Source organism: Macrobrachium nipponense, chromosome 39 (assembly GCF_015104395.2).
Source record: "Macrobrachium nipponense isolate FS-2020 chromosome 39, ASM1510439v2, whole genome shotgun sequence".
In the NCBI taxonomy this organism is placed as follows: domain Eukaryota; kingdom Metazoa; phylum Arthropoda; class Malacostraca; order Decapoda; family Palaemonidae; genus Macrobrachium; species Macrobrachium nipponense.
Genome location: NC_061099.1, coordinates 1,602,993 through 1,622,978, shown reverse-complemented (window position 1 = coordinate 1,622,978; position 19,986 = coordinate 1,602,993). Strand labels below are relative to the sequence as shown.

Genomic DNA, 19,986 nt, shown 5'->3' with positions numbered 1-19,986 from the left:
CTGCCGCATATACGAAATGGAGAAACTTGACAATAAGTTAAAGATTAATCTCAATAGGTAAGTGAATCTTCATAAAACACACGCAAAAAAAGCACACGCATATTGGTAAATCAGTCAGTCAGTCTAATCTGACCCTCAAATGTTATCTATTACTTTGTCTCTATCTCACCCTTGGAGTATATATAATATATATATATATATATCTATATATATATATATATATATATATATATATATATATATATATATACTTTGTTTATTTATATTTATTTATTTATCTATATGTATATGTATCTATAGCAGTGTCTCACCATTATCCAATCAATAATTACTACACTCGTTTTAGTAATGAGGTCGTTATCTATACAAAATATATATTTGTAAAATAACAAAATTGTCATTCGTCATTTTTTACTATTACTTAACAGATTAAGAATATTATTATTAATTTTTTTTTTTTTTTTTTTACTGCAGGCTTCTGTACATATTCTGCCCACACAGGCCATGTGATAGCGTAACAGACGTCATGGGTATTAAGACAAGAGCAGTGCTAATTATATACTGGGTTGTAGGTTAAACTGTGTGATTAAATTTTAGCCACCTTATCTTACCAGCTCGTGGTCAACGCGTCGATACAAGGGTTAAAGGATTTAAGAGATAGTGATATTAGGTACGACATTATATATACTGGGTGAATAGGTTGAAGGTCATACGCTCTTTAGTCTACTCCCATTTATAACTTAAGTAAATACAATAACAATAAATAAATGAACATTGAATTTAAACCAACATATTTTAACATCCAATATTACTCAGTATGATATAATAGATACGGGTAGGGGGGCCAGAGACGGTGAGGCCAGGAGAGTGGGTTGAGGGAGGGATGGGGAGGGGGAGGGAAAGGGAGAGAGGTAGGGAGGGATGGGATGGGGATAAAGGACTTTCGAATGTGTAGGTTGGTGATGCTTGGCAACACCATGTAAGTCAAGAGTTAAACGCCTTAATTAACACCATTTGACAGTGAAATATATTACCAAAAATTAGCAGGAGGTGTCTTGTATGTTGTGTCAAAGTGCCATTTCGATCAAATGATTAGTTTGAAAGATATTTGAGAAAAACGATGACTCCCGGTCCCAGAAATCTGGATAGTAGAAGGAGTACTAAAGGGTTTTATGTTACTGAAATAGTGAGATAGATGGCAAATCTTCATAGCAGAAAAGTTAAGTTAATATTAGTTTTCCCAGACCACTGAGCTGATTAACAGCTCTCCTAGGACTGGCCCAAAGGATTAGATATTTTTATGTAGCTAGGAACCAATTGGTTACCTAGCAACGGGACCTACATCTCATTGTGAGATCCGAACCACATTATATCGAGAAATAAATTTCTATCACCAGAAATAAATTCCTCTGGTTCCGCGTTGGCCGAGCCGAGAATCGAACTTCGGTCCACCGGATTGGTAGTCGAGCGCGAAATCCAATCGTCCAACGAGGAACTGCTTCATAGCATAGGAGCAGTGTGGGTTTGTATAGGAAGAGGTTACGGTGATGACATTTTTGTTTTGAGTTGTTGTATGAGAGTAAAGGATTTGTATGCCAGTGAAGGAGTTATATGAGAGTAAAGGAGTTGTATGACAAGTAGAAACTCATGATATAGCAGTAGTAGATATCTGTACCCAAAATATCAACATTGATTTTGACTTTGCGTAGCACAGATTTTGTGGTATTTATGGGTCATGCTGTTTACTTTCATGGCTCAATTTGTGGAGAGTTTTTATTTAAGGCAGGTAACCTATGTGGTTACCTTTCTGTTGCAATGTTTGTGTTGCAATGTTTAGGGCACTCCTCACCAAGAAGTCCCGGCTTCAAATAATGAGGGAGCCGGAACGCTTTAGGCAGGTTCCGATAAGACAGTTTGTAAACCCTATTGTGCTACTGAATAGCAAAGCAGCAAATGTACCTGGTTGTTTGTTAGCTGTAGTGGGTCATATCCAGGGTGTAGAAGTGTTTGGGGCTGGCAACTATGTCATAAAAAAGACTTATTGACAACCTCACAGAACCACAGGAGCTTTCTCTTTGTGTTTCATTTCATGCAAACTCGTTTCCTGTTTGTTACTTTTTTTTTGTAAGATGATATCCTGAAGATTTCTTGAGAGTCAAAATTGAATTGAACATAATATTCATTTAGAAAGGTGAATGAAATTTGATTCCCCTCTTTTTTTAAATATCGAATCTGGACAGTACAACGTTAGTGTAACATGCATATCAATAATGATAGGAATATTACGACGGATTCATTTCAGAGATAAAAAAAAATAAAAGAACACAGATTGGTCATTGAAATTTACTTTTGCTAGAGAGTGCAAGTAGATTCCTTATGTAGGTAGGTCATATTTGAACCAAAAGATGCAAGCCAAATTTAAAGAAACAATGAATATGATACAGTAAGCTTTGATAGTACATTAATTGAATACCCATCCCAGAAAAGGTTCCTACTTCGCTGTTAAGGTTAGAGGGAAGTAAAATATGATATAGTAAAGTGTGCTTGTAAATTAATTATATACCCCACCCCAATTCGCCTAAAGGTTGATTAAAGGAAAAATAAATATAGTAAAACGTGCTTGTAATTTAATTATATACCCCAACCCACTGCACCTAAAGGTTGATTAAAAGAAAAATAGATATGATATAGTAAAGTGTTCTGATAAATTAATTATATACCCCATCCCACTGCACCTAAAGGTTAATTAAAGGAAAAATAAATATAGCAAAATGTGCTTGTAAGTTAATTATCTAACTCAGCCCCTTCACAGAAAGGTTGATTAAAGGAAAAATAAATGTAATGTAGTAAAGTATGCTTGTAAAGTAATTGGGACAGCAAAAAAATTCGTGTTCATACATAAAAAAAAAACAGGTACATGTAAAGTCCAAGTCTGAAAGAGCATAAATCACCACACAGTCAACAACAACAACAACAACAAAAGCAGTGACCACAATATGTCCTTCTTGCACGGACAGTCACTGGCTCAAAAAACCTTATTCTTAATTTCACTTTTAGTGCGTTTTGTCTTTTCGGAAACCGTCGTTCCCTACATACCACGACAATATGTCCTTCTTGCATAGAAAGCAAGCCACTGGTCACGAAACTTTATATGCACTGTTAGTTTTTTTTTTTTATCTGTCATTCCCTACAAACCGCTTCAGTGTGTCCTTCTTGCACAGAAACCCACTGATTACAAAACTTTAAATTCACATTTAGTTCCTGTATCTTTTAGGAAGTCGTCATTCCCTTACATGACAGAACACACAAACACACACACGCACAAAAACGCGTATCAGACGAACTAATTGGCACTTAGGAGCCGCCCCTCCACCCCAAAACCCCGCACTCGTGCAGAAGGTCTGAGCGAACTGAACACACACACACTCACAATATATTTCCAACCGCGTTCTTCGTCAGAGCCACAGAGAGTGAGGGAGGAAGAGAATCGTACTTGGTATAAGCAAGGGCTCCCTTGACAGAGGCGGTTCTGGTGGAAGCCTTCAGTGTGTGTGTGTGTGTTTGTGTGTGTGTGCGTCACACTTGTAACATACACACACACGCGCGCACGCACGCATTCCCGAGACACCCAAAACCGCGATGCTTCTGAAGAGGGAACTTGAGACCTCCAGCTGGTGACACCCAGCCGGTTTCCAGACGGCTGACTGGCTAGCTAGCTAGCACAAGCTTTCTCTCTCTCTCTCTCTCTCTCTCTCTCTCTCTCTCTCTCTCTCTCTATACCCGAAGGATCGGTGACCCTTTCTTTTTTTAACCCCGTGAGACCCGTCTGTGTCGTATTTAGTGTCAGAGGCCGTTCGTTGAGGTTGATTTTTGGTTTTTATTTATGTTTTTTATTCTTTTCTAAAGGACCACCATTGGTGGTTTGCGTGAGGTCTTGCCTCTGAATTGAAAAATAGTAATGGATGTTCAGTAACTTTTCATATTTATTAGAAGTTGCGGGGAATTGTATAATAATTCTATTGATGGAATTGTAGTAATATTAACCAGAACCTTGATGCAGAATAATCTGTGATAACTTTGGTTTTGGAGCACTTTCATAAAAACCGACAAGCACTCAAAATCAAACTAGAGTGTTTGATTTTCAATTTTAAGATTTTACGAAGACAGTCCGTGGTAATGTCTTGTTTTGACGAGAATTTTTTTTTTTCACATTTTGGTAAATTCTAGGGAGTTTTTTTTTTTTTTTTTTTTTTTTTTTTAATAGCTTTATGATACTTATGCCAACATTTTGTGCTGTTTTATGAAGCAGTTTTAGTATACATCCACAGTCGAGAAATTGCTTGGGTGTGTTTTTACAGGTCACATCGACCAGACGTTTCGTGATTACGCTAAAAATGTCAATGCTTCATTTTTTTACAGTAACTGAGGTACTGCCATGAGTAATTAATTACGAGACTATTAATTTTATGTGTATGTGTTCATTTTCATCAGCATCTTACAGAGTTCTCTCGGTTATTGATCTTTTTCACTTGTTTTTTGGATTCTTCTTCTTCACCAATATATTACGGTTCTTCTCCTGTCGTTTTTATTATATTCCATCATTTAGGGAGGTTACAGATGATGATGATGATGATGATGATAATAATAGGGATTTATTATTTATCTATTATTTTATATTTTTTAAAAATGTCGTAGGAGGTCTTCCCTTTCATCCCCAACTTCTACTTCTTGTCGGGAGCCTCTCTGAGGATCATCGGCTCCCTACCCCCTCCCTCCCTCCCTCCCCGGCTCCAGGCTCCAAATTCCAGCTCCGAGCTTCCTCGTGACTCCAGAGGTTTTCCTCACGACAATGCTTTAGTCGGTCGCTTTCGTCTTTGCCGTATTAATCCTGCGTAATCTTCCTCGCCGGTGAGGTTAAGAGTGTAACGTTAAAGGGGGGAGGGGGAAGGAGTAGGGGAAGAAAGAGAGAGGGAGGAGAAGGTGGGTAGGAGGAGAGAAGAAGAGGACGTGAGAGAGTACAAATATATTAACAGGTTTTTCAGCTTAAGAAAAGAAGGCAAATGAAATTAGGGGGTAAAGTCATGAGGTGGAGGAGAGAGAGAGAGTACTCACACACACACACACACATATATATGAATATATATATATATATATATATATATATATATATATATATATATATATATATATGTGTGTGTGTGTGTGTGTGTATTATTAAAAATTTCTTATACTGTGGGTTGGCTATAGGGAAAGAACAGCAAAACAGCCACTACCGTATTCATATAAATATATATATAATAATATATATAGTTGGAGCGTATGTGAAACAGCTAATAAGTAAAACATCCACAACGTTAGTCGTTTAAACACATACACAGAAAACTTATCAGCAGCTCGTCCAGCCCCCAACAAAGACCGCGACATTCAGGCTTATCTTGCACGCATTCTCGTCCTTCCTTGGTATTAATTAAGGGCCTTCCTGTCCAATAGCTCTTTCAAATCATCTTTCAAAACCTTTCTAGGTCTTTCTGTCCTCATGAGTCACTTCCACAACCGTTCTTAACCTTGCACTAACCTCTCTCTCCTTTCTCGTGTCATTCATTACTTAAGGTTCGTTGCGGCGTGCCTTCGGCTCCTAACTGCAACCCCCCTTTCGTTTCTTTTACTGTACCTCCTTTGATATTTTCTTTCTTCCATCTTACTTTCCAACCTCTCCTAACAATTGTTTCATTGTGGCAACTACGAGGTTTTCCTTCTGTTTCACCTTTCAAGCCTTTTTACTGTTAAGTTTCGTTTCAGCGCTGCATGAACCTCGTAGGTCCCAGTGCTTGGCTTTTGAACTAAGTTTTATGTTCAGTTTAATACAGAACTGCGTCAGTTTCAGTTATCTTCACTTGCCGCTTTTATTCTGAGAACCATTTGTTCATTAACCTCTCTCTCTCTCTCTCTCTCTTTCCTACAGCTATACCCATTGATCAATTTTCCTTCGCCTCAGTGGCGTGATCGGTATGGTCTTGACCTGCCACCTCGGTAGCCGCGAGTTCGATTCTCGGGTATTCCACAGAGGGGGTTAGAGATGTGTATTTCTGGTGATAGAAGTTCACTCTCGACATGGTTCGGAAGTCACATAAAAGCCGTTGGTCCCGTTGCTGAATAACCACTGGTTCCATGCAATGTCAAAACACCATACAAACAAACAAACAAACAACCTCACCTTTTCTTTGATCTTCCTACCACCCGTTCGTTGTTTTTCTTCGTTCTCCCCTCCCTTATATGCATGTAGTGTGAACATATATACGAACTACGTGCTCACTCGATTTTGACAGTTTAAAACAGTACCGGATCATTTTTCTTTTTTTTCGAAGTCCACATTCTCTTGCGTCATTCAATACTCATAAGAAGAAGGAAGCCCTTGGCTAGCACTTGGTAGGCTGCAGAAGAGGGTCGTCAGCCGTCGAAATTTTCATTTGTATTTTTGTCACTTCGCTGTTTTGGATTTTTGTTTACATTTCCTTTTACACTTGGTAGTACTATATTATGGTTTCTCAGGTAATTAATATGATACGTCAGACTGCTTATTGTCTTGCATATAATTCATCTTAACTATTAGTGTATGTTTCCTCAGGTAATTAAAATGATGCGTGAGAATAATCTAGTATATAATTAATTTTAACCAGGAGTGTATGGTTTCTCAGGTAATTAAAACAATGCGTCAAAATGTTTATTTTCTTGTATATAATTAATCTTAACCAGTAGTGTATGGTTTCTAAGGTAATTCTAATGATGCGATAATAAGTTTATTTTCTTGCATATATTCATCTTAACTATTAGTGTATGGTTTCTCAGGTAATTAAAATGATGCGTGAGAATAATCTTGTATATAATTAATTTTAACACAGGAGTGTATGGTTTCTCAGGTAATTAAAATGATGCGTCAAAGTGTTTATTTTATTGTATATAATTAATTTTAGGCATTAGTGTATGGTTTCTCAGGTAATTAATGTGATGCGTCAGAATGTTTATTTTCTTGTATATAATTAATCTTAACCAGTAGTGTATGGTTTCTCGGGTAACTCTAATGATGCGACAGAATAATCTTGTATATAATGAATTTTACCAGTAGCGTACGGTTTCTCAGGTAATTAAAATAATTCGATAGTAAGTTTATTTTCTTGTATATAATTAATTTTAACCAGTAGTGTATGGTTTCTCAGGTATTTTAAATGCGTCAGAATATTTAATTTCTTGTAATGTATCTTAACCTGAGTCCCTGAAATTACTCATGGTAGTTATTGGATAAAGACTTAGCACATTGTTTTGTTATTTTCATTGTCTAGCAATCATAATAGGCTTTCGTTTTAATGATAATCTGTGGCATGTAAATTACCATTCTGCTGTTTTAATGTCTTTAGATGTAACATAGAATTAGAAAGGCGTAACAATATATCTTGAAATGTTCTCATTTCTTTAATGACAGTACAGTTTGGTGTTGCAGATGATGTTTGTGCAATAAATAATCATTCTCTCTAGCCAGGGTTTCCAGGTTTGTAACTAACAATGAAAAACGCTTTATGTGTATGAAGAGTATCTATGATGCTTGGAGAAGAGTTTTTTTTTTTCTTCAAAACAATATATAATATTTACACAATATGAACACTACAAATTAACAAAGTATAAAAAACAAAAATGGGTTAACATAGATTCCTTACACCAGGGGTGGCCAGACTTTTGAATTCCGAAATCTACTCTAAAAGACTGAAACTCTTTTACGATCTACCATACTATATAATCACGTATTATTACGTGGGGAAAAAATTCAAATATCGCCATAGTACGATAAAACAAACATTCATACACACACACACATATATATATATTATATATATTATATTATATATATATATATATATATATATATTTATATATACATATATATAAATATATATATAGATATATATATATATTATATTATATATATAATATATATATATATATATAATATAATACATTATACACACTGCCTTTACACCAACACAAAAAGGGACAAGGTTGACATCCTATTTAGGAGCACATCTTAAAGAAAACACTGTAAAGATACTACGCTTTAAACAATGAAGCCATTCAATTACAATTAAAATTTATAATAGATATATTTCTTCGGAAAGTAGTACAACAACAAAAGCAACGCCACATCTTCGTTTGGACGTTGTTTGAATTGATGAGGTTTCTTCAGTACTTGGAAGGTATTTTCCTCCTGGTTTAACGTTTTTTATCCTTTTTTTTTATTCCTTCCTTATCCATTTTTATGCGTATTTGTCAGCTATATACTGTACCTTAATTATATTTGTTTATTATTTCTACCGTCAGCTAGGATTGATTGACTGATTTGTGGCTAATAAAAGTGGCGGCGTCATAACATCTCCCCTCAGATAGAAGGTTTCATTCTACTATTTTCCACTTCATCGTCTTAGGTTTTCAAAATTTGGTCAGGGGATGATTCTACCTTTGCAATCGTTATTGATATTTAGCCTTACCGGCCAATTGCCTCTCTCCCTTTAAAAGAAAAATGAAGAGAAAATACATTTCAGGTACTGAAGAGTAGAAATGACTACGCCTGCTGACGTCAGCTGTTTTGGAGTGCTGACGTTGCTGCTACTTCTGCTAACAGTATTACATATCTTTTAAAACCTTCCTGTTGTTCCAGGGTATTTTAAAGACACTTTCATTCCGTTTTAGCTTTTTAGTAAGTTTGTCCGTCTGCACTTTTCCTGTCCGCCCTCAGATCTGAAAAATCGCTGATGCTAGCAGGCTGCAAATTAGGTATGTTAATCATACACCCTCCTGTCGTCAAACATACCACATTGCAGCCCTCTAGCATCAGTAGATTTTATTTTAAGGTCAAAGTCAGCCATGATCACGCGTCTGGCACTTCTGTAGGTGCCAAAAACACAAGCCACCACGGCTTGTTTATTGGACGTCACTGATAAGTAAATAGTAAGATTTTTTTTTTTTCGAGGGAGTTTAATTATGAGTTTGTGCAGCCATATTGTTTTCTCTTCGTGACCGTAGCTGAGTTGGGAAGGAGAGGATTATGTGATGCCAGGGGTTTCTTTCGGTTCTCCACGTGTTTTCTCTGTTAATCTGGTGTTTAAACTGCAAATTGCCTTGGACTTTCCAGTTGCCTGTTCGGTGGAGCCACCCCCCTTTTTTTTTTCTAGCAGTAAGGTAAATCAGAATACTTATAGATCGGGACCACAGTAGAGTGCCTGGTGGCATCTGTCATCCTCCGTTACCTGCCTAAAAGCGCCTCTCAGTGGCGTGGTCGGTATGGTCTTGGCCTGCCACTTCGGTAGCCGCGAGTTCGATTGTCGGGTATTCCATTGAGGTGTGAGGGATGCGTATTTCTGGCGATAGAAGTTCACTCTCGACGTGGTTCGGAAGTCACGTAAAGCCATTGGTTCCGTTTCTGAACAACCACTGGTTCCATGCAACGTAAAAGCACAGTACAAACAAACAAACAAGTTACCTGCCTAAGTCACAGACAGGTGCGCCATTATTTACGGGGAGGGGCGGAGGGGAGAGTCTCCCTTAGACCTAACTGTCTTCCTTTAATGGCTAAGTAGACTTAGCCAACGTCTACGGGATTGAAGCTCCCTTGCGGGACATAAGCATTTGTTTTTGGGAGCCCTATTCCAGTTGATAAACCTGAAACAGACGGTATTGAGCTTATCACCCACCTAAATGAAATTGCTATTTACTTTTTGAAGGACGATGAAATGTTTGTTATAATTGCAGGAGCCATTGTTTGTGCCTTCATTTTGGCATCCGTTATTTGAAACTAAAAATGAATGGGCTGAGAGAATCCATCTTTTTCCATCCAAAATAGATTTTTAGTTTTCTGTAAAAAAAAAATAAAAAAGCCGAGATCGCTGTTTGTTTGTCTGTCCGTCCGCACTTTCTCTGAAAACGTAGTAAATTGCAGCCCTCTAGCCTCAGTAGATAATATTTTATTCAAGGTTAGATTGATTCATGGTTGTGCGTCTGGCGCCGCTATAGGTGCCAACAACACAGTCCACCACTAGGGCCGTGGCTGAAAGTTTATTGGGCCACGGCTGAGAGTTTCATGGGCCATTGCTGAGAGTTTCTAACAGCATTATATGCTGTACAGAAAACTCGATCGCGCCGAACAAACTTTTACGCATTTTTACTTGTTAATTGTAGTCGAAAGCCGCTACTTATATATATATATATATATATATATATATATATATATATATATATATATATATATATATATATATATATATATATATATATATATATATATATGTATATGTATGTATATGTATATACACATACAGAGCAAGTTCTAGATTAAACGGGGTCTTGCCTTCACGATAAGATTCTAAGTTAACGTTGAATTCATTTAATAAACTGTTATGTGCACTTATTAGTTTACCTGTCAAAACACAGATGGCAGCATTTAGCAGGTAGTTCATATTTCCAGATGCTGCTCTCCCGTAAGGGGGGTTGTGGGTGTTAGTGCTGTCAGTGTACCCCACTCGGTGTACTGTAGGAATAACTTGAGGGTCTTCGCTGCAACCCCTTCCATTCTTTTTACTGTACCTCCGTTCGTATTCCCTCCCCCCGGCCCCCGATCTTACTTTCTCTCCAACTTCTCATGACAATTGTGTCATAGTGCAACTGCGAGGCTTGCCTAATGTTACACCTTTCAACCCTTTCTACTCTCAGTTTCCCTTTCAGCGCTGAATAACCTCGTAGGTCCCAGTGTGTGGCCTTCGGCCTGAATCGAATATTCCAATTCCTGATGCTTCTCGAATTTTTTAAAAAATATATTCCCATTCCTGATACTTCTTGAATTTTTTAAAATTCGGCCTAAATCTTATATTCCAATTCCTGATGCTTCTCGGATTAAAAAAAATATATATTCCCATTCCCGATGCTTCTTGAATTTTTAAAAATTCGGCCTAAATCTTATATTTTAATTCCTGGCGCTTCTCGAATTTTGCAGAATTCGAAAGGAGACATTTCACAAAATGTCTACCACAAACGGTATTGATTTTGACGGCCGCCATTGCTTTTCTGTTTTACGTTTTACCTATTCTTTTCCTTGTGCGGGGAACTTAGCTACTGTAGGGTGGGTTTCGTAAGGCTTCCTGGCGCCGTAAGGTGTCACGGAGAGTGTTTTAGGCTTCTCTCAGACGTTCACGGTTTTTTCTTCACTTTTGTGGAATTTTGACCATTTTTTTTTATCCCCCCCCCCCATAGTATCAAATATTAAACACTAAACTTTGCACAGCGATGGTGTGTGTAATTGTATTATGTATGAGAATGTGTATTTATATGTGGATATATACACTTTTGTGATGTACATGCACAAATTCTAGCGCGTATTAATATGTATGTTGATTTAGATGACTGTATTTTTTGTTCAAAAGATTCATTAATTCCTTTCCTGGTTGTTTGAATGTGTTAAATCTTCATGCTCTCATCTCGCGCGAGCGCGCCACTTACGGAACATGGCTGTACAGATTAATATATAATATATATTATATATCTATATATATATATATATATATATCACGCTAAAATTGTTGACGTTAGTGTTATGGCGTACATACAAACATTGACCGATTTCGACGAATATAAGAAACAGTTTGTACTAAATAAATTTCAATGAATAAGTGACCACATTTAGTAATTAAAAAACAATAAACAATTGAATTAACTAATAATTTCTCTTACCTCGAATTCGTAGGGTTCGTTGAGTCCCAAAACGATCGGCATCAGGACCATGACTGCGGTGTCGCCTCGCGCCAAAACAGAAGACGATCGGGCGGGAAAATCAGGTTGGTGATCGTGCCCTTTCGCTTTTTCACACAGTCCAGGGGACACGCGCTCGCACACGCACACACACGTCGAAGTACACACTTAGTAGATGAATGGACAGCTAGGTCGACTTGATAGGTTTGGACAGACTTGATAGATTTGGACAGACTGATTTTAGAGACTTAAACAGACAAACTGACTCTAGACACACGTGGACAGACTTTTGCTGATTCTACAGATTTGGACAGTTGACAGAAGTGGACAGACAGACAGACTGACTAATTTGATACACTTGGACAGACAGACTGATTGAAATTGACACACTTGGACAAACAGACTGAGTAGACTGACTGAATTTGACACGCTTAGACAGACTGACGGAACGAATTTGACACTCTTGGACAGATAGATAGACTAACTGAATTTGACACACTTGGACAGAAAGACAGCGAATTTGACACACTTAGACAGACAGGCTGACTAATTTGACACAGTTGGACAGACAGACAGCGAATAGGACACACTTAGACTGACTAAATGAATTTGACACACGTGGACAGACAGACTGAGCAAATTTGACACACTTGGACAGACAGACTGACTGAATTTGACACACTTGGACAGACAGACTGACTAATTTGACACAGTTGGACAGACAGACAGAGAATTGGACATACTTAGACTGACTAAATGAATTTGACACACTTAGACAGACAGACAGCAAATTTGACACACTTGGACAGACTGACTGACTGAATTTGACACACTTGGACAGACAGACTGACTGAATTTGACACACTTGGACAGACTGACTGACTGAATTTGACACACTTGGACAGACAGACTGACTGAATTTGACACACTTGGACTCAGACTGACTAAATGAATTTGACACACGTGGACGGACAGACTGAGCAAATTTGACACACTTGGACAGAGAGTCAGACTGACTGAATTTGACACACTTGGACAGGCAGTCAGAGCGAATTTGACACTCTTGGACAGACAGTCAGACTGACTGAATTTGACACACTTGGACAAACAGACTGGCTGAATTTGACACACATGGACAGATAGACTGAGCGAATTTGATACACTTTGACAACCAGACTGACAGACTGACTGAATTTGACACACTTGTACAAACAGACTGACTGAATTCGACACACTTGGACAGACAGACTGACTCAATTTGACACTCTTGGACAGACAAACAGACTGACTAATTTGACAGACTTGGGCAGAGAGACAGACTGACTTGGACAGACTTTCACGGGCACACTTCTCAGCAACAAGCAGAGACGTGCCTTCTCTCTCTTTTCCCTCCCCCCCTCCTTCTCCTAGTCTCAGTTCCTCTTCTTCTTCCTTTTTCCTTCTCTTCTTCCTTTTCTTTCCTTCCTTTCTTCTTTCCTCACAGCACCCTTTTTTCCTCACTTCCTCTTCCACTTGCAACTGCAGCGCTAAGACTGCTCTGAACTGTTGTTGCTGCCTCCGCCGCACACTCTCTCTCTCTCTCTCTCTCTCACTCTCTCTCTCGAGTGCCGCGTCTTTCTCCGTCAGCAATGCTCTTCTTCTCTGTAATGGGCTTAGCGCTGGCTGGCCTCGCCAGGCGCCGCGCGTAAGTATTACCACGGCAGCAGTTGGCCCACGGGGGGAAAGGAGAAATTCGGCGTCTAGAGGGGAAGACTCTATGGAATAAAGTAAGTCGAGTCTATCTTAGTTTAACCTAACCAATGAGCTGATTGACCAGGTCTCCTAGAGCTGGCCAGAAGGATTAGGTAGATGAGATATTGTTATGGGGCTAGGAACCAGTTGGTTGCCTAGCAACGGAACCTACAGCTTATTTTGGGATCGAACCACATGATATCTAATCACCAGAAACACATTCCTCTGATTCCACTTTGGCAGAGTTCGGAATCGAACTCGGGACGACCGAACCGGTAGGCGAGCACGTAAACCACTCGTCCAACGGCGAACTAAGGGTTCAATGGCGGTATCTAGTGTTTCCAGAAAGGGGGGATGATGGATGTTATTTTCGTATAATGACTGGAATTGGGAAATTCAGGGTTTGGGAAGGGAAGAACAATCTGTTCACATCCAGTAAAAATGAAGATGTTCTAGATTTTTTTTTAATTTATGTTTTTCACTTTATCCTAATAGTTTGCTTAATACTTTGCAGTTACCTCGGCGCCTTAAAAAAAAAATTATAAGCTTTTACAAATTTTCTTTTCGTGTACCGCCTAAATCAGATGGTACGTATAGCCCTCTTATATGTAAAACTTAATCACCCTTTCACAAAAGCATACACTAACACCAAGAGCAAAGACGATCACCGAAAGCAATTGCATCTCAGCTATGAAAATAGCCAACTCTTACATAAAAAAAAAATCTGTTCATGTTGCTTGTTCGATAACCTTCCGATGTAATAAAAATTTTTGGTGGGTTAGTTTGGTTTACCGGTCAAAAACCACAGTGGGAAATTCAAGAACTAACTAAGCGGGTTTGCGAGCAGCACAGCTCACAGTGAATACCCGATACACTGTCGGTCGGGGCCCCAAGCAAGAAGAAACTTGGGAATTCTGGAAACAAAGCAAGCGGAGGCACATAACGCAAGCAGAATGAAGGTGGCCTTCGTCATACGTGATGAGGACTTCATGGCAAACTGCAGGTTACTCTCAGTTTGTGATTTTAATGCCTCCTTGTAATGATTACACGGGCTTTTTAAACTGACGTTATCGGTTATTTTGTACTCAGTCTATATAAACTGTCTTTTATTTTCTACACAAGCTTTATAAACTGATATTATCAGTCATTTTGTACACACATTTTATAAAGTGATATTATCATTCCTTTTGTATGTAGGATTTATAAACTGCCATTGTCTTGTTATTTTGTACTAAGGATTTATAAACTGCCATTGTCTTGTTATTTTCTACTCAGGCTTTATAAACTGACTTCTGTTTTCTACACTGGCTTTATAAACTGACATTATAAGTCCTTTTGTACAAAGGGTTTATAAACTGACATTATTCGTAATGCAAAAATGATCACGCTGGCGAGAAAAAGTTGGAAGAATCTGGGGACAGTCATGGTTTGGAGGACTTTTTATTTTTTTTAATGGAAATAAATATATAATGTAATTAACACATTAAGATGGAATGGAATCAAATAAATCTAGTTGCTTCACGGAAGTGTCAGGTGGTGGCAGTTCGAACACTACGTACTTTCGTAAACAAAATTTAATATTATGTAGACTTTCCAGTAACGGGTTCAGTGGATTTTTCATGCATTGAATTGTTTATCTTAAAAGACTTTCTCATGCGTTTATAGGACTGAATAACCAAATATTGTGTTAAATTTTTATTATGTGCGTATTTTGAAGGATCAAACCTTGCATTTTTCCGTAGGGGGTTAGTGGCATCAGTGCACCTCACGCGCTGCAATGTAGGCATTACTTGAGGTTCTTTGCAGCGTCCCCCCGGCCCCTAACTGCAACTACTTTCATTCCTTTTACTGTAACTCCACTCATATTCTCTTTCTTGTATCTTACTTTCCACCCTCTCCTAACAATTGATTTATAGTGCAACTTCGAGGCTTTCCTCCTGTTACACCTTTCAAACCTTTTCACTGTCAATTTCCGTTTCAGCCCTGAATGGCCTTAGTTGCCCCAGTGCTTGGCATTATGCTTAAAACCTATAAATCAATCAGTCAATCAAACCTTGCATTCGGAATGTTAAAAATTAATCTAATAATAGTTTGTGGTTTAAGCTTAATCGATTCTCTTCATTATTGTCGTAATTTAGTTTTATGTGTCACATTTCAGTTGAATATAAAGATATATTAATGCATTCCTGCAACGGTAAGACAGGATAATTCGGAGAGTGTCATGATTTTGCTGAAAAGCTCACGAGAAGACTCGAACTAGTGCGTAGGTATGCTTCAAGTACTGGGACTTCCGATGACCAAGGTCGTACTGTAGTATATTGAGTCTTCTTAGGTTGCACCGTTGTTCGTGCTCTGAGATACAATAGTCTTAGCGCAAGGTACAACATCCATCTGGTGAGTTCTATATACCCACATTTACAGTTCATTTTTTCATGCTGTTAAATACGAAAATAAATTTATACTTTTAGAGATTTAGGATTTTTTTTCTTTTGCCTTTCTTCAGTTTTTAAAGTATAAGATTTCCCCCCCCCCCCCCCCATTTCCATTTACCCTTGTAGGGGGGTGAAGCCCTCAGTGCACCTCACGTGGTGGACCATATGCATTACTTCAGGTTATTGCTGCGTCCTTTCGGCCCCTAGCTGCAACCTCTCTTTCTTTTACTCGACCTCTTTCTTCTATTTGACTTTCCAGCCTCTATTAAAACACCTTTCAAACATTTCTACTATCAATTTCCTTTCCAACGCTAAATGGTCTCATAGGGCCCAACACTTGGCCTTTGGTCAAAATTTTATATCCCATTCCATTCCATTTTGATTTACAATCAACAACTACAAAAACACCGAAGGCCAGTTGTTGGTTTCCCGTTATCATTCCGAGCCTAGATAAAGATAATGGCTAATCTCTCCGCTGACGAATCGATGTTACAATTGTGTCACTGTGGGCTTTTATCAGACATTAATGGGTATCTGTAGAGCCCACTTATTGGTTCCTGGGTATATTATCTCTTGTATGTACTGGTGTAAGCTTAATATGTACTGGTATAAGCTATCTAATGTGAAGATATGGAAACCTGGGTGTCTGTTGCATTGCCTGTCTGGTTCAGTATTTTTGTTTCCGACTGTACCGCCCATCTGGGATTAGTTTTCAGATTGTTTTTGTTTTCGACCGAAATATTTCGAATGAGTTGCAGCCTAAGAAAATACCTTTGGAGGCTAAGAGGGAATTGAATAATGAAACTTTTAATGAGAGAGATTTAGGTTGATAACCGATGGAAAGGGTACTGGCTTACTTACATCTTTATATTTGTTGACATATATAAAAGACCAGCAATTAAATATCACATTTGAAGAATATTATTGGACAAAGGCAAGAAACTATTGAAGACAGGTGAAATGTAATAAGAGGGTTTAGTAGTGAAATATTACAGCACCTTAAGAAGAGAGAGAGAGAGAGAGAGAGAGAGAGAGAGAGAGAGAGAGAGAGAGAGAGAGAGAGAGAGAATAAACCAGAAGTAGCAAAAAGAGAGAGAGATAAGAAACGAGACGCACAAAAGAGCTTTTGGGTCTCAAATTACCTTCGTGAGAGAGAAAGAGAGAGAGAGGCACACGTGATTCACCTCTCGGGGGGTAGAAAGAATGGCTTCTCCTCCTAACCACGAAAGTCAGTGTGTTGCCAGCAGCGTCTCCGTTTCAGCCGAGGTCACGGAGAAACGTACGCGTTATATCATACGTGAGTGACCTTTGTTGTGGGGGGGGGGGGGGGGGTTAGGTTTGCATGGCTAAATTCCTCGGGGTTTAAAGTTTTTTTTTTTTTTTTATTCTTTCATGTGTTTTTATATACGTTCAAATATTTTTTCGCTTATTTCTCTGTTCATTTATTTGTTCTGTTCTAATAACATTATCGTCTCTCTGTGTTTCCTCTCTGTTACTTCTGTTACTTCTGTGGTGGCCTTCTTCCATATGAATATGGTTCATCTGAGAAATAATAATAATAATAATTAATAATAATAATAATCATAAGAATAATAATAATACGCAATAATAATAATAATAATAATAATAAAGACCTGAAAATAGAAATAAGAAATAAGAAGGATATGGGATATGCCAGTGGAAATTGTACCCGTAATCATAGGAGCACTAGGCACGATCCCAAGATCCCTGAAAAGGAATCTGGAAAAACTAGAGGCTGGAGTAGCTCCAGGACTCTTGCAGAAGAGTGTGATCCTAGAAACGGAGCACATAGTAAGAAAAGGGATGGACTCCTAGGAGGCAGGATGCAACCCGGAACCCCACACTATAAATACCACCCAGTCAAATTGGAGGACTGTGATAGAGCAAAAAAAAAAAAATAATAATAATAATACTTTTTGTATGAACTTTAGCTTTTTTCAGGTTTGATGACGCATGGAGAGTAAATGGTTCTGGTAGTGAAACCTGCTTTTGTATCTTCAACAGCGTTGTTTACTATTATTTGACGTAATGCCTCTGTTTCCTCAACGTCAATTTGTGTATTGCATAACTTGCGTCTGACGTCGTTCCTGCTGCTGTGACGTTAAACCCAGATTAAGTCATTTTGGAGGCGTAAAAATGAACCTGTTCAGATCTGCGTATTTTGCCTCACGGCGGGCTACAGTTTTTATGTAGTGTGTGCTCACATGAGCCAAAAATGAATAACGAGAATTCTTTTCTTCGGTGAAGGTTGCTCTTGGGAGAATAGAATACAATGTAGAATTTATGCTAAAGGCCAAGCGCTGGGACATATGAGGTCATCCGGCGTTGAAACGGTGATTGCCAGATAAAAAGTCTGAAAGGTGTAACAGGACGGAAAACTCGCTGTTGCACTAAAAGATGATAAAAAAAAAAAAAAAAAAAGTAGTAGGAGAGGGTATATATCAAGATCGAAGAAAGAGAAGATGAACGGAAGTACAATTAAAGGAATGGAAGGTGCTGCAGCCAGGGGCCGAAGGGACTCCACAAAGACCCTCTTAACTAATGCCTACGGTCCACCCTATGCGGTGCACTGGCGGTAATACCCCCGTACTGGGAGCTGCTCTTTTGTTATCTCTTGTTACCATATCAATTTCACTTTATCTAAAATAAGCAATTGTTGATTTTGCATTGAAGTAAAATTTCATGTGGTGCAGATGACGGACATGAAATATAAAATTGCAATTTATATGAAGGGTGGGTGGCCTGGGTCTGCAACCTCACCCCCCCCCCCCCCTACCTCCCCCGCGAAGTGGTGGCATCACCATGGTAGGGACTGGAAACCTTCCACGGGAGACTTCTTCGCTAGGAAGTTTGGGAGACTCCCCATCCCTTGTGTCTTCTTCGCCAAAGTGCAAAAAAATGGTACAAAGATAATTGTTGGTTTGCAATTCTGTTAATGGATTTGCTTACTTTAGAGAGAGAGAGTAAACTTTGTTATTGAAGGCTTTTAATTAAGTACATTTCTGTGAAATGTACTTATCTGATTGGAAGCTGAATGCCTTTCAACAAGGACAATTTCGAATATTTGTTTATCATTTTTTTTTTACAAAGAAACGTAAAAAATTATTCCACGAGAACCTAAGGAACATTTTCTAGGTCAGAGGAGATCTTGAATTTTAAAGTTAACGTTCCAAAAATAATGAAATATTCAGAGCTTTTCGTAAAATGGCAGTTAAACGTTGATGAATAGTAATTTCAGCATAACGTTTGACAACCCCAACTGCAATTCTAATGTTATTTGAATATTGCTGAGATAATTCGAAATGATGTAGAGAGAAAACCCTCATCATCACCATGGAGTTATCCACCTTTTAAGTACCAAGTTTTTAGAATAACTACTTTGTCTCTTGCAGTCTGTGATAAGAAGCAGCCATAAAGGTCCTTTGAAAAACAAAAGAATATCCTTTACGAGGAACACCTCGATTGGTTTTCTCTAGTATAAGCACGTTTTCTATGATATGCCTCACCTCAGTAATAGGGGGGTACTAATCTTAATTCTCTATCTGTTGAAAAATATTTAGTTGCGTAATTCATAACCATAAACATAGACATTGACACATGTAATTTTATATCTTTTTATTTTTTTCCAGTACACAAGAGGGGCCGATGATGTCAGTGACGATGGGAACTTCGAAAGTAGTGTCGCAAGCAAAGGTACCTAGGCCTAATTGTATAATTATATGTTATTTTATTTGTCATTGTCTCGTAAGTTCTGTTCCCTTTTCTTGTATTGTATTTTTATGCTTTGTCTGCTACAGCGTAATTTTTACCTCTTAGTACTCTTATAGATTAAGAATATTTAACTTTTCGAAATATGAATTGTAGTAGACAGAAATAGTAGATTAAAATAGGAAAGTGTCCTACGGTAACATTTACAATACCTTATCGGTATAACTAGTTAGATTAATTTTTGGTCACAAATGCCTTTAGGCCTATTATGTATATGATTAAACCAAATGGTTGCCAGATGCTAGGTGCG

General features: G+C 38.1%; 1 protein-coding gene across 9 annotated transcripts in view; it reads right to left on the bottom strand.

The window, feature by feature from the left end:
- Positions 1 to 11,952, bottom strand: part of LOC135210001 (leucine-rich melanocyte differentiation-associated protein-like) — a 42,836-nt gene extending 30,884 nt beyond the window's left edge. For 2 of the 9 annotated variants that reach the window (XM_064242761.1, XM_064242763.1), the window contains exon 1: positions 11,767 to 11,952. In XM_064242761.1, coding sequence (XP_064098831.1) covers positions 11,767 to 11,817 — 51 coding nt within the window. In that variant the 5' untranslated portion in view covers positions 11,818 to 11,952. The other 7 variants (XM_064242758.1, XM_064242759.1, XM_064242754.1 and 4 more) reach the window with 6 other exon arrangements.
- Between the last annotated feature and the right edge of the window lie 8,034 nt (positions 11,953 to 19,986).